Source organism: Lissotriton vulgaris, chromosome 1_2 (assembly GCF_964263255.1).
Source record: "Lissotriton vulgaris chromosome 1_2, aLisVul1.2, whole genome shotgun sequence".
NCBI lineage: Eukaryota > Metazoa > Chordata > Amphibia > Caudata > Salamandridae > Lissotriton > Lissotriton vulgaris.
The window spans coordinates 89167669-89189594 of record NC_141686.1 but is presented as its reverse complement, the minus strand read 5'-3'; the positions used below and the strand labels follow the sequence as shown (position 1 = coordinate 89189594).

The 21926-nt window shown below is 46.0% G+C and overlaps 1 protein-coding gene across 2 annotated transcripts in view; it reads right to left on the bottom strand.

Moving 5' to 3' along the window:
- Positions 1 to 21926, bottom strand: part of CACNA1C (calcium voltage-gated channel subunit alpha1 C) — a 1657037-nt gene that overhangs the window by 1444931 nt on the left and 190180 nt on the right. For both annotated transcript variants that reach the window (XM_086952879.1, XM_086952878.1), the window contains exon 2: positions 6529 to 6850. In XM_086952879.1, the coding sequence (XP_086809005.1) occupies positions 6529 to 6850 (322 nt within the window). The remainder of the gene's footprint in view (positions 1 to 6528; positions 6851 to 21926) is intronic.

Below are 21926 nucleotides of genomic sequence, written 5' to 3'. Positions count from 1 at the left end.
CAGAATAGGCAGTCCTTTCCTACACCCACCACTTGAGAATTTTGTTGTATCTCCCCTGGGGGTAGTTCCCAAAAAGGAACCAGGTGCCTTTAGACTCATTCATCACCTCTCCTACCCTAAAGGGACTTCGGTCAATGATGGTTTGGAAGAGGGAGCTTGCTCGGTGTCATATTGAACGCTGGACGTTGCATTGGACCTGGTTAGGAGGGCGGGCAGAGGGGCCTGGTTAGCCAAAGCAGACATTGAATCAGCTTTTAGGTTATTACCAGTCCATCCGAGCAGCTATCACCTGCTAGGTTTCACGCTAGACGGTAAGTTCTACTATGACAAATGCATGCCCATGGGTTGCACTGTGTCCTGTGCGTACTTCGAAGCTTTCAGTTGTTTCCTGCAATGGGCACTCCAAGACACGTACGGTGTAGAAGGGGTGACTCATTACTTGGATGACTTTTTGTTCATCGGGAGCGACGGGACACAGCTTTGCTCTCAGGATCTGGCAGACTTTGTTCTTCTTACGGACCACCTGGGTGTACCCCTTGCACCTGGTAAGACAGTGGGGCCAGCGCAAACTTTGACTTTCCTAGGTATCGAAATTGACACGATTGCAGGGGAATGCAGATTGCCTGCGGATAAGGTGCGCGACCTGGCAAACAAAATTCAGGCTCTGGTAGGGCTGGACAAGGCCTCCCTGGGGTGCATTCAGGGCATCTTGGGTCTCCTCAACTTTGCGGCAAGAATTATCCCAGCTGGGAGGGTCTTGCCAGGAGACTTGCTAGGGCTACTGCGAATATCTTCAAGAAACACCACATGGTGAAGCTGAGCAAGGGCATTCAACACGATTTGGCCAGGTGGTCGGAGTTTTTGCTCAACTTCAACAGGGCTGTGATTTGGAGGGCTCCTTGGGCTGGCATCCCTGACCTTGCTCTCTTCACAGATGCGTCCGGCAGGCTCGGTTTTGGCGCCATCTTAGACAGGGAGTGGTACGCTGAGGAATGGCCCATCGCTTGGATAAAGAAAAAGGTGACAGCAAAGATCACTGTACTCGAGCTGTTCCCCATCGTAGTGGCCTTCCACTTATGGCCTGCTATCCTGTCAGCCAAAAGGGTCCTGCTGTGGTCAGACAACTTAGCAGTAGTACAGGCCATCAACTCTCACTCTGCTAGTTGCCCTCTAGTTTTATGTCTGCTGCGCAAACTGGTGCGAACTTGCCTTCACAACAATGTCGAATGTAGGGCGCGACACATTCAGGGTACAAAGAACATTGCAGCTGACGCTCTCGCTCGTTTTCAGTGGCAACGGTTCCGAGAGGCTTGGCCAAGAGCGGGAGAGGAAGCCACCCCCTTCCCAGCACACCTCTGGTACCTTTTGAAGTGGTGAACAGAATGAGGGCCCTGGGGGAGATGTCGTTGGCGCAGAGATACAAAGCATGTGTGAAAAAATGTTGTGCCACTGTGGGGTCGTGGGAGGACTCTGGGGCAGCCGCAGAGTTGAAAGTTCAGGCCTTCATCCTGTGGGCCAAAGATAACAAAAAGAGCCATTCTTGGATATCAGGCCACCTAGCAGCCATTAGCCACAATGCCAAGTTGAAGGGGCAGGCTGACCCTACCAGGACCTTTGTTATCAGGGCAGCTTTAAAGGGGTGGGCTAGAGGTGAACCCAAAGCGCTCGACAATAGATCACCCATTGATTTCATAACACTCCAAAGAATGATCTTGTGTTTGCCTCAGGTTACTTCTTCTGTTTACGAGACGGCTTTGTTCGCATCCGCTTTCAGCTTAGCTTTCTTTGGCGCTTTCAGGATCTCCGAGCTGGTGGCCAAATCTAAGAATGACACGTCAGGTGTAGCAATGTTACTGCGGGATGTGTTGGTAATAGGTGATGCCATCAAGATCACCCTGCGTCAATCTAAAACTGACCAGCAGGGAAGGGGGATAGAGTTTTGGTTACAAAGCCTAGGTTTGCCCAATTTTGGTTCAGTGAGCCTCGTGGCGGCTTACCTAGCCATCCGCCGATCTAGTGATGGGTATCTCCTCTTGCATTCAGATGGCACGCCGCTCACTAAATATCAAGAGGAACATTTCATGCATGCATGTTTGTTTTCGGCAGGTGTTTCGACTCAGGGCAAACGGTTCAGCACACACTCTTTCCGCATAGGTGCAGTTACCACTGCATTTTCTGAAGGGGTACATGTAGAGGGCATTAAGCAATTAGGGAGATGGAACTCAGACTGTTATAAGAGGTACATCAGACCAGTTTACAGCAAGTAGTTCTCAGAGATCTCAGAAAATTTTGTGAAGGTTTTGTTCTGGGACTGTAGACAGTGTATTGTAATTTTGGCCACCCTTGGCCCTGTCCTGCAAACTGAGTTTTGCTGTGTATCATTGTGCAGTGTGGTTTTTCATGCCAGAGTGTTTTGAATGCATGTTTTAGTAAAAGTAGTTATGTTCAACACTTCTCTTTTTTTCCCAGGAACCACGGTCTGGGTGCTGGGCCACGAGGTTGTATCCAAGTTGGCTCTGTGGGCTGAAAGCAGGAAGTGGAATCATGGGTTTAGCAAAACTCAACTTGTATGGCGCGGAATCAATGGCTTGCGTTGGAACGGGGTGCTGGGCATTCTAAAACAAGAATTACAGGGGAACCCCCACCCCCCAGACGTGCTTATCCGGCACCTGGGAGGGAATGACTTGCCTATCTTAAGTAAAAGGTTCCTACTGAGGGACATGAAAGTGAATATTTCCAAGATTAGCAACTTATTAGGACCTTGCGAGCTGTGGTGGTCTGAGATCACACCACGCCGGGTTTGGCTCGGGGCTCGCTCTGGGCAAGCGCTAGAAGTAGCGCGAAGGAAAGTGAACTGCGCAATGCGTAAATTCGCGGAGCTGATGCGCTTTGGCTTCATTAGGCATGGGGAACTTCACGCCAAATCCACAGGATGCTTTGACGAGGAAGGAGTCCACCTCTCCAGAGTAGGCATGGATTTATTCCTGTTGGACATTCAGGAAGCCCTTATTTCAGCAGGCTGCGTTTAGGAAGGTTGAGCTCAGGTGGGGGGCCCTGGCTGTGATGGTCGCCACATCCAGGGCTGTGGAGGAGTTACAGGACGATCCAGAGGCGAAAGGTACTCAGGAGTACCCTATGCCGAAGTACAAAGGGTGCTGAGGCCCAATATCCGTGGGAGATCTGTGCGGTGGACCTTTAATTCACATTCGGATGCCTTTAATTAAAAAAAAAAATACACTAGCCCGTCATGGGATTCAAAGACTGTGACGTCACTATTTGAGTGATGTCATAAGGTGATAGCGCACGTGATGATGTCACTTCGGTTTCATCCCGACCGGAAATAATAAGACCACTGGGGCATACTGATGACTGTTTGCCTGAGAAGGGATGGGGGAAGAGAGGGCCATTGGAGAGCCAGTCAGTTAAAAGTATTGGGAGATTCAGGGTGTTTCTCACATCCTACAACACTTTCCCCCATAACGGAGAGAAACCGAGCTCGGGGAGGCGAAGTTAATGCTAATTTACGCTGTCTCGGAGGAGGGCACAGAAAAGCATGCTGAGAACAACAGGGATGAGTTTTTACACCGGGCCTGAGGGCCTCCGTCACATTCCGGCGCTGGATTCCCGGCCTTGAAAGGAAGAAACTGTCAGACTTTTGAAGGAGGCATGTTTTAGGGCTGTGTTTTGTGTACATACAGATGTCATTCTTAAGAGGGTCTCTGTAGGGTCGAGGACTCTTCCGTGAAGCCGGCCAGGGCACGTGTCCAGGTCTGTCTGTCTGTGTCTCAAGTGTCTGTCTGCTCGTGTGGCTCTAAAGCACCGAGGCATGGTTCTCCTAAAAGGTCACAGGCGGGCCTGATTGAAGGCCGTGCGCAGGCTTTGGGTTTCCAGTAATCCCTCTGTTTGCACGTGGTTAGCTGGTGAATCTTTTTGTCTCCCAGAGAGTCTCTTTGAACTCTGGTAAAAACACCCGCATTAAGCAAGCCGCTCAATTAGAGACACGGGAGTGAGAGAGTAAACAAATCCCAGCGTGCTGACGTCAGGTCGGGGATGAGTGTACAGCACCGGCCGTTGCGGGGCCAGGCCTGGGCCGACCCTATCCAAACCACCGCAGGTCAATGTCTGGGGCCAGCATGGCAGACAGTGCAACCTACTCCCAGCATGCACTGGTGTATTAAATAAAATAAAAAAAACAGAAGTTTGTAGAAATGGCATCACCATGATTTGGAGATACCGAGGAATTTCCTTAAGGGTCCTACCGGCTAGAGCAGGGGCTCCCGAGTGAGGGCCAAGAAGATAGCATCCAGGCCAGTTTTGCAGAACTCCCACATTCTGGGAGCATCCTGTTAATCAAAAGTCATTTAAATAGCCAAAGGCCCTCCTTAAAATCTGACATGTGCCCACCCCTCACGGCCATATACTGGACACTCCTAAAATAAGAGGCTGTATGTTAGCGGTATAGATTTTTTTTTAAGGAGTTTTATACAGTGCGAACTTAACCCGAAGGTATCGGGTATCAGAGCGCTTTTCATAGCACTAGTTGCGTTACATGGGAACACATTCATTTTTGTTAGGCATGGGGAGATTAGAGGGCATATGTATCAAATACCGTTATTGCGATTCTTATATAGCGATTCTTAGATAATCGCTATTTGAGAATCGCAAAACGGTATGTAATAAAAAATTTGCAAATAGTTTGCGAGTCCTTGGGATTCTTTAATTGTGATTAGCAAATTGCGAATCACAATTAAGGAATACCTTCCCATTTATTCCTATCAGCTAGGAGGCCCATAGGAATGAATGGGAAGACATTCTCAATGTGCGATTAGCAATTAGAGAATCGCAAATTGAGAATGGAATTTCAAGGGTGCCAGGGTGTCAAAAGGACACCCTGTTGCACCCTTGAAATATGTAAGTGTGCACATGTGGCGCATATACGCCACATGGCACTTTGGAAAATGCAAAAAAGGGAATTTTTCAAAGAAATCGCAAATTACCACCAACCTGAAGTTGGTGGTAATTTGCGATTCCTTAAGGCCAAATCACACTTTTTCTGTGCATCATACATTGAATTTAAGGAATCGCAATTTGCGATTCCTTAAATGCAATTGCAAAATAGAGAATCGGAAATTTTGCGATTCTCTAATTTGAAGGTGCCCTTTTGGGATGATACATCCCAAAAGGCCTTTTCCCATTCGCAAACGGGCCGATTCTGAGAATCGGCCCGTTTGCGAACGGGAAAAGGGCTTGATACATATGCCCCTAAGTGATTTGCCCAGAATCACAGGATGTTCAGCATCATTGCCGGGACTCGAACGCTGTTCTCCAGATTCGAGGTCGACCACCCTAGCCGTTAGGCTACATCCTCTCCCAGATTATCTCATTACAAGATTTAGGAGTAAAGTGCTTCACTAGAGACGCTCACTGGTCTGACCAAGTGTAACACCTCAAAAACCAGAAGAGGTTCGATAACCTTTTTGGCTGGGGGCTGTATCTTTTCACCACGTCTGGACCTCTTTGAAAGAAGAAGGTCTCTATTAACCAAGCAGAGGTTTCATTTCAGTTTACACACTATGTGTATTCTCAGTTTTAAAGGCTGACATTTCATAAACATACCATCTCTGATATTAACTTAATGATTTATTGCAGATTTTTCTCTGGAGTTAACTTTTCATCAAACTCTTGAATATCATCACACCCACATATCAGGAACATTCTAATGACCAACCAGATATTAATCAAAGAACTACATTTACAAAATGGAAAGTCTTTCCAATTATAGTAATTTGAAAAAAAAAATCAACCTAGCACTTGTACTTCAACCTACCATCAAAAATTATGGGCTTGAAATTAGTGAGGGGTCTGAGAAAAACACCTGAGTACAGAAACGCAACTTCCAAATTTCTTCATACCACATGTGCCTATTGTCCAAGCTTTGGCTTTTTACTCAACATAGTTTTCTGTGAGACTTGGGGGCCCCCACTTAGAATGGGAAAAGCGCAAATGCAAGTTACAGAACCCAAATCGCTGTTTGGCTAAAATGTATGGACTAGCTGAATGTGCCTCACGTGACTAAATGGTACTTTGGCTGCTAGGTCCAAAATGGGAGCTTGGTTAACTGATAACAAAGTGTAGAATCTGGACTGAGAATGTTTAGTGGCAGTTTCCTGATTTCACATTAAGGGCCGTATGTGTCAAAGGGTTTTACCCATTTTGTGTCTATGGGAAAATGTGTTCATACATATGGCCCTTAGTTCTTTCATCAATAGCATGTTAGAGGGTTTATTGAGGGCCTCCTGCAAGGACCCAACACCTATACAACTTTCAGTCTCAAAATTGTAAAATGTGAGCACAAATGCAAACTCGGCCTCCTCACTAGACCCTTTCCATCTGGTACAGTAGAATATTTGGCAGGATCTGATTTTCTTTCTGGGCTACTTCGTAAGAAATATTTTGCAACACATTTCAATGATGCCCCCAATACATTTGCTTTCAATCCACATGAGAATTCTGGTTAAAAAAGGATACTTCCACTCCACAATACTGATGCACGCTTTCCGGATGGGGTTCTTGAGCGTCAGGCAGAGTAGGGCACGTGGCGGGCGCGTGGCAGTGGTTGTGCCCTGCTTCTTAGGCTTGCCGTACTGCTGACGCTTGCGCTGCGTGGAACTGGCTGTGGATATTGTGGCATTGCCAGTACTGCCCATGAGTTTGGCCTGCCTGGCGGCATCGATAGCAGCCTGCCAGGACAGAGCTGCCCCCGGGGTGGGGATGTGCTCTGGGGCTAGGCCGGCAGCCGCGTTGGCGTTCATGTTGGCGTGGCCTGCTCGCGGACTCGCATAGTTGGAACCTACAAAAATAAAAATACAAGAATATTAAAGTGTGCTAAAAAATAATGTAACATTACTACATGCAACAGCGGTTCTTAAACCTTTGACTCCTGCGGACCCCCACTGAATCACTTTTGGAAACCAGGGGCCCTGGTCTAAGCAATTTCTATACATTGGACCCAGTGGCGGCTCGCAGTAGGAGTGCTGCGGGGTGGTAAGGCAGGGCAGGGGAGGGGCAGGGTGGGGGGAAGTGGAGTCGAGCATACGACATCCATGAGTAAAGTAGGTAAATAAATAAAATGATTTACCTTGCGCTCGATGCGCCGAGTGGCGATGCATCAAGCGCAAGGTAAATAGTTTTGTTTATTTATTTACTTACTACTCGTGGACGTCGTATGTCCGACTCTACTACCCCCCCCACCCTGCCCCTCTTCCGCCCCACCACCCTTCAGCACTCCCACTGTGAGCCGCCACTGATTGAACCACTAATAATAACCAAAACTGCAGAACCACATATACAGCGACCAAAGAACAATTATGAAAGAATAAAAAAAAAACAACAAAAAAGTATACAAAAATAGAAATTTTATTTTTAATGGGAAGGTTTGAGTTTTTCAAATGTTGGTTTTATGTCTAAAAGATAAAGCGATATGCTAGGTTCTAGCCTATCACTCTGGCTTTTTTTTTTACTTCTAATTCATCTTCTCTTTTTGATACCAAACGTACTTCACCAGAGGCCACAAACGCACATACTACTGTTTGCCATACTTGTGCTACAACCACAAATCAAGCTGAAGATATCAATTTATTTACCAGGCTTCAATTTCAAATTCCATCAAATTATCAGAACCCTTTACATTTTTCAATGTTACTTTTTTATGTGTATATACTTTATTATCTGTTAATATTATTCAATGTTCTCAACATTCACCGACTGCCCCAGTTGGCATCCCAGACACGTGGGGGTCCTCGGACTACAGGTTAAGAACCGCTGATGTATAATACAAAGTTGAGGTAAATCAAACAAGACAGTAGTACATTAGGTGCATGCCCAAGGCCCGAGCAGCTTATCACGAGATAGAAGATGGGATATTGAGAGGAACAGACACTTCGCATCGCAGCACAGGCACAGTTTCACAACATGACTGGTAGGCATGACAACAGCATCACATCTGGATCAAGAACTCCCACGGTTTGGGGACCAGAGCAGATCAGAAGAAGGAAGGCTGGATGAGCATCACACAGAGATGTAAGACGGAGATATGGACAGAGCATAGATGTATAGAACCGGCGTAATGTGCACGCGCAGACATATGGTTGTATGCTCGGATTAAAGAGACCAAGCGTGCGGATAGGGGAACAAGCACAGAGGAACATGCAAGTATGAAAATAAGCCCAGAGAGATTGAAAGAGCTTGGGGATATGGAACAGACACATTGATAAGAGACCACGCTCACTTGTACGGAAATATTCTGAGGTATAAGGGGCTGAGGTATGGGTAGAGGAACAAGCATAGAGAGATGGAAAGAGTCTAACTGTATAGAATAGGCTCATAGATAAGAAAACAGGCACAACAGCGGCGGCTCCTCTGTAATGGCGGAGGAGCGTAGCCCCACTGAGTCAGTCAGTGGAAAATAAAATTATAATGTAACAATATTATTATCTTTTCCCCGCTGACTGACTGAACCAGGGTGTCTTGGGCGAGCCCGGGCATGGCAGGGAGAATGGAATACTGTGCACTGTAAAGAGCGCAAGTCATTTGGCTGGGACGTCTCAGGCCAGGCAAACAGACATGCGCACTTAGGTTTTTCCAACCTGGCTGTGTTGCACAGCCGTGTTGCACAAGCTGTGTTGGAAAAACGCAGCAAGTACTAAAGCACTGTGTGAGTGGCAAAAAAAGGAGCAGGTGGATTGGGTGTGCTGGTGTCCTGGGCACTGTTGGGAGACTCCGGAGTGAAGAGGAGCACCGACACATTGGCCGCAGGCAGGTGTGTGTTTTTTATATTTCATTCTATCTCCCTTACACCCAACCCCCCTGCCACCCCACTGGAATTTTGTGGCGGCCACCACTAAGGCACATATGTGTAAAAATATGATTACACCACATATACAGAAGAATACATTTTAATGCACATATGCACTGAGATATGACAAAGGTACATATGTATGGAATAGGCACCTAGATAAACGAACACAGACAGAGGTATAGAACCAGCACATATATAAAAAAAAGAACAAGCAATGAGGTATGGAATGAGCACAGATGTATGGATCAAGCCTTTGTATAAGCAAACACCAGGACATAGGAATCAGCACAGAAACATGGCAAGAAGAGGGGAATGGATAAAAAGGAAGCATGTATAGAACGATGCACAGAGGTATGGAAGGAATCACAGGCATAGAAGACCATGACCCATGAGAAATAAGGACACGCACAGGTATGGAGAGAGCACTGGGGTGTTGACATTATCACATATATGTGGAAATAAAGATTGCCAACGCACAGTCGTAAGTTTGTGTGGGTACATGTGAGTACACACAGACTGTGGCACTAACCACAGAAGCACTGAGACAATCAGAAAGCTATAGAAATGTGGGAAAAGCATCACACACACACTATGAGACCAGCAAGGGGAGTGTGGGTACACATACACAGGTATGAGCACACACACAGCAGGATCCCACTCTCTCCTTGAGACACAGTGTGAGGTACATCCCTTTTCACTTCCACAGTCTGATCCTCAGTAAATGACCTCCTCTCACAGATGTCTCTTTTCTGACTGACACATGCTCAGCTCACCTGCCAACCACATTACCTGGCTAGGCAAGGTCTGGCGGGCTTAAGCTGCAATTATCATAGCTGCAACACAGGTCACACATATCTTTCAGTATTTGTCTTAGGAAGCTGAGCCACCCCCGAAAGGGTAGGCAAAAAAAACCTCAAAAATTCCTCTACCCCCTCTGGCCATAAGCACATACGCCAAACATGTAAAAGCTCTGTGGTGATGTACCTCCTCTGCTGCCTGGTATATAATTTGCAGTAAGTTACAGTGTTTGTTTAACAACGGAGCTGCACTGATCATGCTTCGCTCTATAAAGAGTAAATGAAACAAGGCACAACACATGCAAAGCCTGACATCCCTAACCATCATCACACAAAGGTACACGTACACTCGAGGCAAAGCTCTACAACCATGCACTCTCTGCACTATAACACAGCAACTTTACTAAACGCCTCTCAATCTTCTTTCCTGCCCTCTCTTCAATGCTGTTCAGTCTCTACATGGGACCTCTGGGACTCTTACCTCTAGACACCTAATTATCTGACGAAACTGAGCTCCCGCGCCTGACCCCTCTTACAAAGTACAACACATTTTCACAAGCTCTTCACTGAGATAATTTAGTTAAGTTTTCCGGTCTCACCAGGAAGGTGTTAACTATGTTTCTTTATAATTATTTTGTACTAAACTTTTTATAATACATACCAATCATTTAAGAGTCTATTTATAGTCAAGTCTAAATATTTTACCTTTTGACCTGACTTTCATCATTGGCCAAGCACTGTAAATGAAGTCAAGGCCAAACTGAAGAACACCGAGGACCTTTATATATTTATTTGACGTTCCACCCCTCTTCAGAACTTTAAAGTGGAAATAGTATTTTTGAAAGCTTTTGCAAATTGGCAAAAAATGAGAAAAATCGAATCTATGGAAGTTAGAATGGGGATCCCAAAAACACTTCTTTTTACAGTAATGGTCGGCATCATGAATGACTCGATACCCTAGTAATATGTTGTCTAAACTGAACATGTTGGCGAGGTTCTCCAAGAGGGCGGTGGTGTTGGGATCACTGTGGATCTATGGAACCTCTACTGGAATAGAAGGGGTTGTGAGGGTAAAGTGTCTTATAATTACAACAATAAAGGAATGGTTATGTGATAGGTATGGTACCAGAATATTGTGGACTCAATATCACCTAGGAAAAATATGTTGTCCTAAATTTCATTTACAAAAATATCACCCCATCTGAGTTAATAATAGAAAATCTACACCCAATAGAGCAATCTTTTTGTAAACAATATTTAGGCCACACTCTATTTGTCAGGCAATGTTTTTATTTAATCTATTTCCTGATGCACAACTTTATATAATAACGAAGGGGCCATCATTTTACAATGACAAGAGGAGCAGGAGCTTTTGAATGTGGAGAAGTGTGGTTCACGGTTAGAGCAGGCAGACCCTGAAGCAGAGGTCAGACCCGGGACCAGGGTTCAATTCCCGACGTGGCAGGGTCTTGAGCTCAAATGTCCATGGACTTGATAATTCTCGCTTCGGTGCCTGACCTAATCATGGGTTCACACTCTGCAACTCTGGGCATTAAGCTTGCTTAATCTCCACAACGGCCCCCGTGGCGGGATGCCTGGCTTTCACCTTGGGGATGCCCAGTAGGGGCTATCTCACAGAGAAAAGCCAGGACGGGTTCCCAAGGCAAGCGCGGAGATACCCCTTCGGGGGTCGATTCTGGCGCTATATAAGAAACATAATAATAATAATATTAATGTGTCAGGGTTGTCTTCTTTTGAGGTTGTGTTAAAGGGGTTTCTTTATGTATTCACAGAAGAACTGGGGGAAAGCTTCCAAGCTTTTAAGAGCATTTTACAAACTGATGCTTGATTTATGGTATGTAAGGTGCACACTATCAGCTAGATTCATCAAAGTTAAATCTGCTCGCAAACGGGCAGATTCTCATAATCTGCTCCTTTGCGACTGGAATTTTTGCATTTGGGATGCATCATCCCAAATGCAAAAATCGCTAATTAAGAATTCGCTAAATTGCGATTCTTTGCATTTAAGGAATCTCAAATTGAGATTCCTTAAATGCAATGCATGAAAGTGAAAAAAATAGCGAATTCGCTATTAGGGCACGCAAATTACCATGAAGTACAACTTCGTGGTAATTTGCAAAAACTTTTAAAAAAGCACTAAATTGCATTTTTCAAAGTTTCGTGTTGCGCACACACATGCCCTAAGGGCATGTGTGTGCGCAACATATGTGCACACATCAATTTCAGTTGTGCAACAGGGTATCCTTTGGACACCCCTGCACCCTTGAAATCGCAATCTCAATTTGCGAATCGCTAATTGCGATTAGCAAATTGAGATTGTCTTACCATTCATTCTTATGGGCCTCTAGGTCCATAGGAATGAATGGGGAGATATTCCTTAATTGCGACTCGCAATTTGCGAGTCGCAATTAAGGAATTATTAGAATTCGCTATTTTTTTTGCGATTTCTTGATGCATAGCATTTTGCTATTCCTTAATAGCGATTCGGTATTTTTCGCTATTAAGGAATAGCAAAATGTGTTCTTGGTGAATCTGGGGGTATATGTTTGTTGACGAGAGTTTTGTTAGAAAGAAACCACAACACATTGCCAAAATATGCATGGTTGATGTCCTTGAATCCTAGGAGTAATTGGCTAATATTTTGTTGGCATGCATGGTATAGAACTGGATAGGCCTGTGTGTGGACTTATGCCACTTAAATCACAATATTTGGATGTAAAAACATCCATACCACACTGTGGACAATACGTGTCATATTATTAATTCTGTGAATATTATGTAGCTTGGCACTGCTGTCAGAGATGGTTCATAGACAAATGCACCGTGTCCCAAAGGGGGTGAAGAGTGATTTGCCCAGCACTCAATAGCTCTATAGATAGGACAGTGCAACACGACAACAGATACAAAATGATAGCTCGGCGCTTGGTGAAATACCTTGGACGATAACAAAACATTAAACGAGTCATTGAGCAGTTGAGCACCCATGGTGTTGCTATAAATTAGAAAAATATCCGACAAGGGTTATCTTCGTTACATATACAGGCTGTAAAACGCTACCTCTTATAAACTCATTCAGGGCGAGACTAGAAGTCTTAGTCCTCTTGCACCTCGAGTGAGGAAAGGCCAGTCTCTGCGGTCAGCCCAACACCACACTGGTTCCCCTGAAAGACTTCCTACAAACAGCAACACTTTTAACCAAAGGCCTACAGAACCCGGAGCAGATCACTTCAACCCTTATGGAAGCAGCGTGTCTCCCCCTTCAAGCCTGCATCATCTTTAGGAAGGTCTGCGTCACATATGAGGACACCAAAACTGGTAGAGAACTTAACCAGCTACGGTGGACATCAGTAATCCAGCACCTCACCAGACTGGAACAAAACACTGTTAAAAAGAGAAATCCAGAAGACAAGCCTTCTTTATTTATGTTCCCAAGACCTGCAGCACTGAACCCATCAGCATCAGATGTGTCCCAACACTGATGCAATTCAGAAAGAAGATGATGACCATCCCTTTAGAGAACACCACATCTGCAAACAATAGGGTTCACACAGCGCCAACATCCATCTTCACTGCAAACGATTCTGAATCATAACTCAGGGCTCCCACCCTTATTCAGAGCTCCATGGGTTGCTAGCTATATTCACCATCCAATAATAACAATAAATGCACACAGAGACAATAACTTGCCTTGGTGTGCCGTGTTACTATTAGCTCTGTGGGCCTATGGCACGACCCTATAGACTGTTACTAACTTTGCACCTTTTCAGTTACCTAGAGGGTGGTGCCAGAAATATGATTGTGCTAAGCTGGGTTAGTAGTCCTTACCTAGGTGTATCAAGCAAAGATTTCTTAGGCTGTAGTGCAGCATCGAAGGGGGAGCACGCTGCAGTATCATCGGAAGCGTGGTGCGGATGGAATGGCCTTTGGGCTCGTCAATGGGAGAAGAAAAATTGTCATTTGTGGGAAGGAATATCTGTTCTGTAAACAATGAAGGCTCAAGCAAGTGGCGAAGAGTAAGGCAACCTTGGAGCTTGAATCCACATGGAACTAGTTTTGTGTTCCAAAGTGGAGTAGATAACACGATGCGGGGAGGAGCGACTGGGTAAGCTGTTTGTTGGAAGGTAAGATCAGGTTCGTAATGAAAGTAGGTATCTATTTAGAAGCCACAGGATGGAGGAGGTGAGTGAAGGGTGAGAATGATCTACCAAGCACACTCACGAGTTTGTGTTAGTGGACTCAGACAGGACTTCTACTGGTGCCTCCGGTTCTGGGCATAAAAGCAGGATGCAAAGTGGTCCGAGTAGTGTTTGCGAAGCTGAATGCAAGTCTTATTGTTTGTGGTTAAACAGGAAGCTTCACTGTAATGGTCTTGAGTTTGGAGTGGTGAGTGTGCCTGCGTGTGGTTGAGTGTGTCCGGAATGTGGAATATAGACAGGGAATTCCTGTATGTCCTCAGGGGTGTGTGCCAGATGGTGGACCAGTTTGAAGGAATCCGGATGCCACATGTCGGCTGATTTTATACCACACAAGTTGTATTGACTCCACCAAGGCGCCACTCGTTTTATGACAAAACGTTTTTCAAAAGTATTTACAGTGGAATGTGTTAGACGTGGTCGCCCCTGTTAGAAGCTTAGCTATAAAGTCCTCATCAGGAAGCATGTCTACACCAAGGGTAGATCTGAGTCCGACATTAACAGGCTCCTGTGATTGGCACCAGTTCACGTGACGTAAGGGACGAGAAGCCGACAAAGGCCCTGTGACGTATGTGCCCAAGTATTGTTCTTCGTAATATGGTGAAGGTGGTGAAACCATGAATTTAACTTCAACCCTACTTCAGCTGAGCAGAACTGCTTGAGGTGGACCCTGTGAAAAGCATGGTTAGGGGTGTGCAAAATTCAGATTTTTCTTTTACCATCACAAAGTTCTCAGGAAAATATAGCGAAAGATGGAAAAATCGTTTTACTGTGTTGCATTCATGGGAAAATTATGACATTTGTTTTAATTTACGATAAATACATCTTTATTGCACACTAAACTAATCAACTAAATGTGTACACGGGCACATGGATGACGATTTGTGGCACAAAGGACAGCGACATTTAACTTTTGAGTGCCAACGTTTTAACCCCAAAAGCTGTCCCTCGCGCCCTATTACTTCATGCGCATGGGGCACGTCTGGGGCGGGAGAGCTCAAACGTCACTGGGTTCAGCACAAAACCAGCAAGGAGCACGCCCTGGCTTTGCGCACATCTGTTACACCGAGTGAAACCTGACACAAGCATGAACGTCAATTCATCAAAATGCCAGGGCTAGCGGGAGTGACATCACTTGCCATGTGACCTTTACTGTCACTCACACCCTCGTGCTTACACATACACACACGTTCACACATACACCCACTCGCTCCAACATTAACACACCGCAAGCACGCACACAACATACATTTAAAAGCATTTGTTACTTACCTCTGCTGCCAGTTAATTGTAATACATTCTTTATTACACTGATAGTGAAAATAACATATTATTCGTTATTACTGTAATAAAAACTGACAGAAAACAAGGAAAGTGGAGCCGCAACTGAAGCCCATACGGACGAAGTGCCCATGGGTTCCTGGCACAGATGTTGCCATCTCTGAGGCCAGGGTTCACAAGAGGAAAGCCAGGGGTCGCAAATGTGACCCCTGGCGACCCTAAATGACGTCCATGGACACAAGCCAGACATACCTATGCGTAACATATGTGGTTTATGCAGAAGCGCCCCTCTTACCCGGATTACTGTGCACTGTGCACTGCAGGAATTGACATTGACATTGAAGGGTCTACTTCAAGGGCGAATCCTGTGCTACACACCCTGGCTCACCTTTGCGCTGTCTGTCGTGCAAGGCTGAGCTATTGGTTTTGTAAATGACAAATATTTTATTTATTTGTTGGTTTTTAAAATAGCTAAATTGATAGCTTTGTTATTTACAACGCCAATCGTTTTAACTTTTGCGAATGTGACACCTATAGCATTTGGAATGCAACAGGTTTTGTATTTACGTTACTTAGATGGCAGCTCTGGTCGTTAGGCCACATCTCTAGAGAGCAGGAGAGTGCAGCAGAGGAGAGACGCACAGCAATGCAATAGGTCTTGCATTAGGAAATTTTGAGCTATTGGTATTGTAAAGGACATATTTTTTTATTTATGTGCTTGTATTGAAAGTAGCGAAATGAATAGATTTGTTATTCAGAATGCCAATAGTTTTATGTTTCGTAAATGTGACACCTATTGTAACACAAAATGTGTTGTAGCACTGAGTGGTGTGAGGGTGAGTGTTGTGAGGGTGAGGGGGTGAGTGAGGGGGTGTGAGGGTGTGTGACGGTGTGTGAGGGTGAAGGTGTGTGAGGGTGAGTGAGGGGGTGTGAGGGTGTGTGACGGTGTGTGAGGGTGTGTGAGGGTGAGGGTGTGTGAGGGTGAGTGAGGGTGTGTGAGGGTGAGTGAGGGTGTGTGAGGGGGTGAGGGTGTGGATGAGGTGTTGAGGGTGAGTGAGGGTGAGGATTTGAGGGTGAGTGAGGGTGAGGGGTTGAGGGTGAGTGAGGGTGAGGGTGAGTGACGGTGAGGCGTTGAGGGTGAGCGAGGGTGAGGGTGACTGAGGGTGAGGGTGTTGTGAGGGTGTTGAGGGTGGGTGAGGGGGAGGGTGTAAGGGTGAGTGAAGGGGTGTGAGGGTGTGTGAGGGTGTGTGCGGTTGAGGGCATGTGAGGGTGAGGGTGTGAGTGTTGTGAGGGGTGAGGGTAAGTGAGGGGGTGATGGTGTGTGAGGGTGAGGGGATGAGGGTGTGAGGGTGAGGGTGGCATTGTTGTACTAATTATTCCAAATACTCTCAGAATAGAATGTGAGGAGCAGGTCTTATACAGTGAAATTTAATTTTTGGTCTGTGGAAAATGTGGTTTATAATAGTTCAAAATGCCCCAGTAACTGACGAAAACTGCCCCGACTCTCATAGTGAAAAGCACTTTAAGGTACTGTGGTGTAAATTGGCCACGTTGTCTTTCCGTGCTCCCTTTCCTTCTGACAGAAGCAACCTGTTTTTTTTTTGTTGCTCCTTGTTATGGTTGTAAAACCAAATCAAAAGTAAAATCGCACAAGTCACTTGCAAAAGAGGCATGCAGCAGTACTATGGCACGAGATGCGGGCCAATAAATTTGAAATGGCGGGGAGAGGGGAGAGGTGCGAAACGGCAGGCAGGGGAGGAGAGTAGGAGGAGGAGGGGGGAGGAGAGTAGGGGAGGCACGGCCTAGCGGCCGTGCAATCAAGAAGTGAGGGGGCGGAGCTGGGGGAGGCAGTGAGGGTTTTAACATAACGGCAGTGGATTGGACTAAAGCCAAAGGACTCTTCCTAAAGGGAGCGGCTCAACATGGCCGCCATGGTGAGAGACGTACATGCTGTGTAGCCCAAGTAACTGCAGCGGATTGAACCGACGCCAAAGGACTCTTCTTAGAGGGAGCGGCTCAACATGGCCGCCACTGTGACAGAAATAGTGGTCTACATGCTCTATAGCTCAAGGAACAGAAGCCGACTGTATTGAAGTCAAAGGACTCTTAGAGGGACCGGCTCAACATGGCTCCCACGGTGAGAGAAATACATGCTCGGTAGCCCGAGTAACTGCAGTGAATTATACTGAAGCCAAATGACTCTTCTTAGAGGGAGAGCTGATCAATATGGCCACCAAAGCGTAAGACATGCAAAGACCGTAACACGGCGGGCAGGGGAGGGGGCGGAGCGGGTAAAAAAATAAACAAACAAGACGGAGGGAAGAGAGAGAAGGGGAGGGGGAGGAGAAATGCGGCACGGCGGGCAGGGGAGGGGGCGGAGCGGGTAAAACAAGACGGAGTGAAGAGAGATAAGGGGAGGGAGGGAACTGATGACGGAGGGAAGAGAGAGAAGGGGAGGGGGGAGGAGAAATGCGACACGGTGGGCAGGGGAAGGGGCGGAGCGGGTAAAACAAGACGGAGTGAAGAGAGATAAGGGGAGGGAGGGAACTGATGTGCACGCGCTTTTAAGCTCAATGCGCATGCGCATTGAGCTTAAAAGTCACGGGCACTGCAAGGAATCGCCACGATTCCTTGCAAGTTGGATAAAGAGTGGATAAGCCCCCATAGACTCGCAAGCTCGATGCGCATGCGCATCGACAGGCGAGACCTAAAAAGCATTGACAAAGTCCATAGGTCTGGCTTTAATGTTCCAACGTGGGCAGCAGTGCAAGTCCTGACAAAGAGATAACAATCGCTACAAACATACAAAATGCATAAATGTATGCTGCCAAAAAGGGATTGATTTATGTTTACAGTGCACATACAACATAATTATTGAATGATTGATTTCTCAGATGATAAAGAGTCCTTCGTGCATTGTAATGAAAGGGGGAAGTACACCCAGACAGCCAATAGCATGAAGCAAGAGAGTGATACTCATCCGGGAACAGCCAAGTATTGCTAACAGTAGGTCTTCTACCGCAGAACTGTCACACCAGACCTAAAACACTGCAGACGTCCACCTGAGGTCTAGTTTCCACCATTCCAGCAATCTCCATCTCAGTATGTTTGGCCGCTTCTCTCTACAATTGAGCATCGATCGCTGTGTCTTGTCATTCTACTCTATCTTCCTTCTCTGGGTTTCTTTCTGACTTCTTTCCCAACTTCCTCTTCCCTTGTCTTTCCAACCTCGAGCGCACTGTTTACCACTGTCCTCAGGCCCAGTGAGTCGTGCACGCTGTTGATGAGCTGGGCATGCCTCATGGACCCTCACCCACACTTACATTTCTCCCTTCCTAGGGCAGATTCTTCTCTGGCCTGGCCTCGCCCTGTCCTCTAGTGCCATAGCAAGGGAAGAGCAGAAAGTAAAGATGGGTCTAGAAGTCCTGTTTACATTCTGTGGCTCTCCCTCTGTGCCTTCTCTTAGACCCTCTGCAGAAAACAGGAGGTTTCCAAGGAGTCAAGACTGGGTCAAGGTGTCCACCTTGTGATGTTTACATGGTGAACGAGAGCACAGTGTGACATTGGCTGCCCATGGCTTTTTGGTGAAACGACATCCATGCCTTTGTGTACACTAGAACAACAGGAAGGCCTTGCTTGTCGGCAACTGACGTCTGAAGTGTAAAATGAGCAAGCAATACATAGCTAGAATCCGGAGCCGTTGCCAGGGCAGTTGCAGGCATCGGGCATTTTCCTGGGAGGCTGGAAGGGTGGGGGCTGGTTTTGCAGTGGGGCTGCAATATTGCCTGCCCCGTACCCAGGGCCGGACTGGCTGTAGCGGGCACCAGGCATTTCCCCGGTAAGCCTCCAGGGTGGGGGCCGGTTTTGGGGCCCTTGGGGGACATTTTTGTTTCGGGGGGTTAGCAATATCGGCCCCTTGTAACAAAATCGGCCAAAACCGGCCCTCGCAAACAACTTGGCTGCCCCCCCACCCCTCCCACCAGTGGGGGCCGGTCGAGCAGTTTGCCAGGGCCGGTTCGGTTCCCAGTCCCTTACCAAAAGCAGAGGTGCTTCAAACTTGCACCGCACCCCCCTTCCCCGCCTACCCCTGGCTGGTCCTAAAACATCTCCTGGTTTAGATTACTAGGCCGGCCCTGGCCGTTGCAGCCATACTGTCCTGACAGTATTGTGATACTGGTACCCTGTTAAACTTGCAACAAAGCTATCATCAGCCTCTCACCGACCCGGTGAGCAGGATTAATCAGTACTTTTCGCAAGGTGATGAACAACAGAAAGAGAACGCTTATTATGAAAAGAATTGGCATTCTAATAACAGTTCGATAGCGAGATAAAAAACAAGCCTGATTTTTACATCACATTGATTCAGTGTCCTTAACAATTCCTAATTTAGGCCCTCGCCTTTTCCTTTGTATTTGCGGCTTACCGCAAAGCCCCCGGTGGTATTTTAAGTTTGAAATTTGTCACAAGCTCCTTCTAACATTCTAACAATAGGCAGCCCCAAACACTCCGCTCTTCCCATGGAGTAAACAGTTTGGAGTCCCGCCATGTGACTGACAGCTGAAAGGGTCCGCGTCAAGGCCTTCCTGTGGCGGCCATAATGAAAAGCTATTAGGTGTTTTCTTTAGCTAGCGCCTTGGTAAACCAGCCCATGCCCTGTAATTGGGGATATCGGTGACTACAATAGCCAACCGGTGGCACAACAGAAAAAAATACGACCACGTGCCATTGCAATTTCTGCTGCGGAGTACGTTGTGTCCCCAGCGTTGACTCGACTTACGGAAAGGCGTTTGCTTGTCTGCCAAGGCTCCCTCGTGGGCGGCTGTGCTCTTTTCCAAGAAACCTAGCACCAGGGAACTTACATTTTTATGTGGGTGATAGTGGAACAATTTTTGATCCAACAGCAAATGAGTGGCATGCAAGTTGCAGTGTAGTGAAATGCTTTCCACACAAGATGGCGCACTCCTGAACCACAGACACTATGTATCCGGGTGGCTTATTATGGCCTGACATTATACTGAACATGAGCTATTTACTGAACCTACAGCCTTTGAGCAGGAGCGCTTCCACTCATACTACTTTCAACTTCTACTACCTCCACATACCAATCCGCTTGACAGACAAAATATCCAATTTTGTACTATTTAATGAACCGACAATATATGAAAAATGGCTATAAGAAGTCTTGATATAGTCCAACAGGGTACAACACGTGTCGACTGTCCTGATCGGTTTATGTAATCAAGTTTCCTTCTACAATGATTATATAAGTGTGATCACCTGCGATGAAAAAAAAATCATTATAATTGATGCAGCAAACTACACACCTATCTTAGAGTTCCTGATTATTTTTGTAACTGATTCTATGTGTGCTATAACCTTTTTCTCATGTTTAGAGTTGTCATTTTAAGGTATCCTACACAACATCCGAGGTAGCAGGGTCTTTCTGTTTGTTCAGAGAACCACTGTTATATGTTCAGATCTAATTTCGGTTGCTAGGGCACCAGTATTTCTCTCTTTACTAATACCACACACTTGCAATAGGATGTGCAACTTGATTTTCATCACTGCTGCCATTGTAACAGCAAATATTTTCTGCAGTGGCCCGAGATCAGGCTAGTATGGATTAGTTTATTGGGTGAAGTCACATATATGTCTACAGGGTGTAATCTGTGTAGAATCACTGATAACCTGGAAGCAAATTATGACCTCTCTGCTGGCTACACGCTCTGTAAAATCAATGATCAACTGGATGCGATAAGACAGTTCTATGGAATGTACAATTTGTGGAATCACTGGTATGGAAGCAGATATGACTCTTGTAGTAGCTGTGCATTCTGTAGAAACACTGGTAACCTGTACTGAAACAAAGGACCTCATTTCAGGGTATCCTGTTTATTAAAATCCTTGATAACCTGGAAGGGGATATGGTTCACTTGACGGAAAATGCTTCCTGTACGCTCATTGGTAATCAGCGAGAAGATAGATACAAGATGCACTCTACACCCTGACAGGTACCATTCAAGGAGATAAGGACTCATTACAAGAAGCACTCTATGTAAAATCACTAGTAACCTCAAAGGAATGAGTCCCGCCTGGTATGGGTGGATGTACCATGTTACTCCGCATACTATTACAACTACCTACCGTTACAAAGCGACCATTACAACTCATACCATTACAACGCATAGCGCTTTGAGGTGCTGGATAGTGGTAAGTATAATTTACTATTCTAACTCCAGTCCCCGTGGACCCTAGGGAAGGTGTTGGATAGTAAATTATACTTATTCCCTATCCTAGAGAGCCCCCAGCGCAATGCGTTGTAATGGTATGCGTTGTAAAAGTCGCGTTGTAACGGTAGTGCGTTGTAACAAATGCGTTGTAACAGGTGTATACCGGTATGGGTAGATGTACTGGAACTAATTTTTCCAGAGTCAACAGGTAATTGTGGGAAAATAGTGAATCTCGTCATGAGCATGGAAGAGATTAATGTTCCTGGGTTGTTGCAACTGCATTTTGAAGGTCTGTTTCGTGTGTTTAATAATTATGTAAATTGATGGCTTTCATATAATCGAGTCTTATCTTTGCTGTGTGGGACTAACGTTAGACTGCGGCTACGTAGTGTTAAGATACAGGAACCAACATTGAACAAAAACATATCAAACACAGTTACACATCACTTACAATGTGTGTGTACCTCAAGATAACTGGCCTCTGTGAGCCCTGTACAGATGAGAACGGTGAACTGTAAGACTGGCCAGAGGGAATCATTAGAATTCA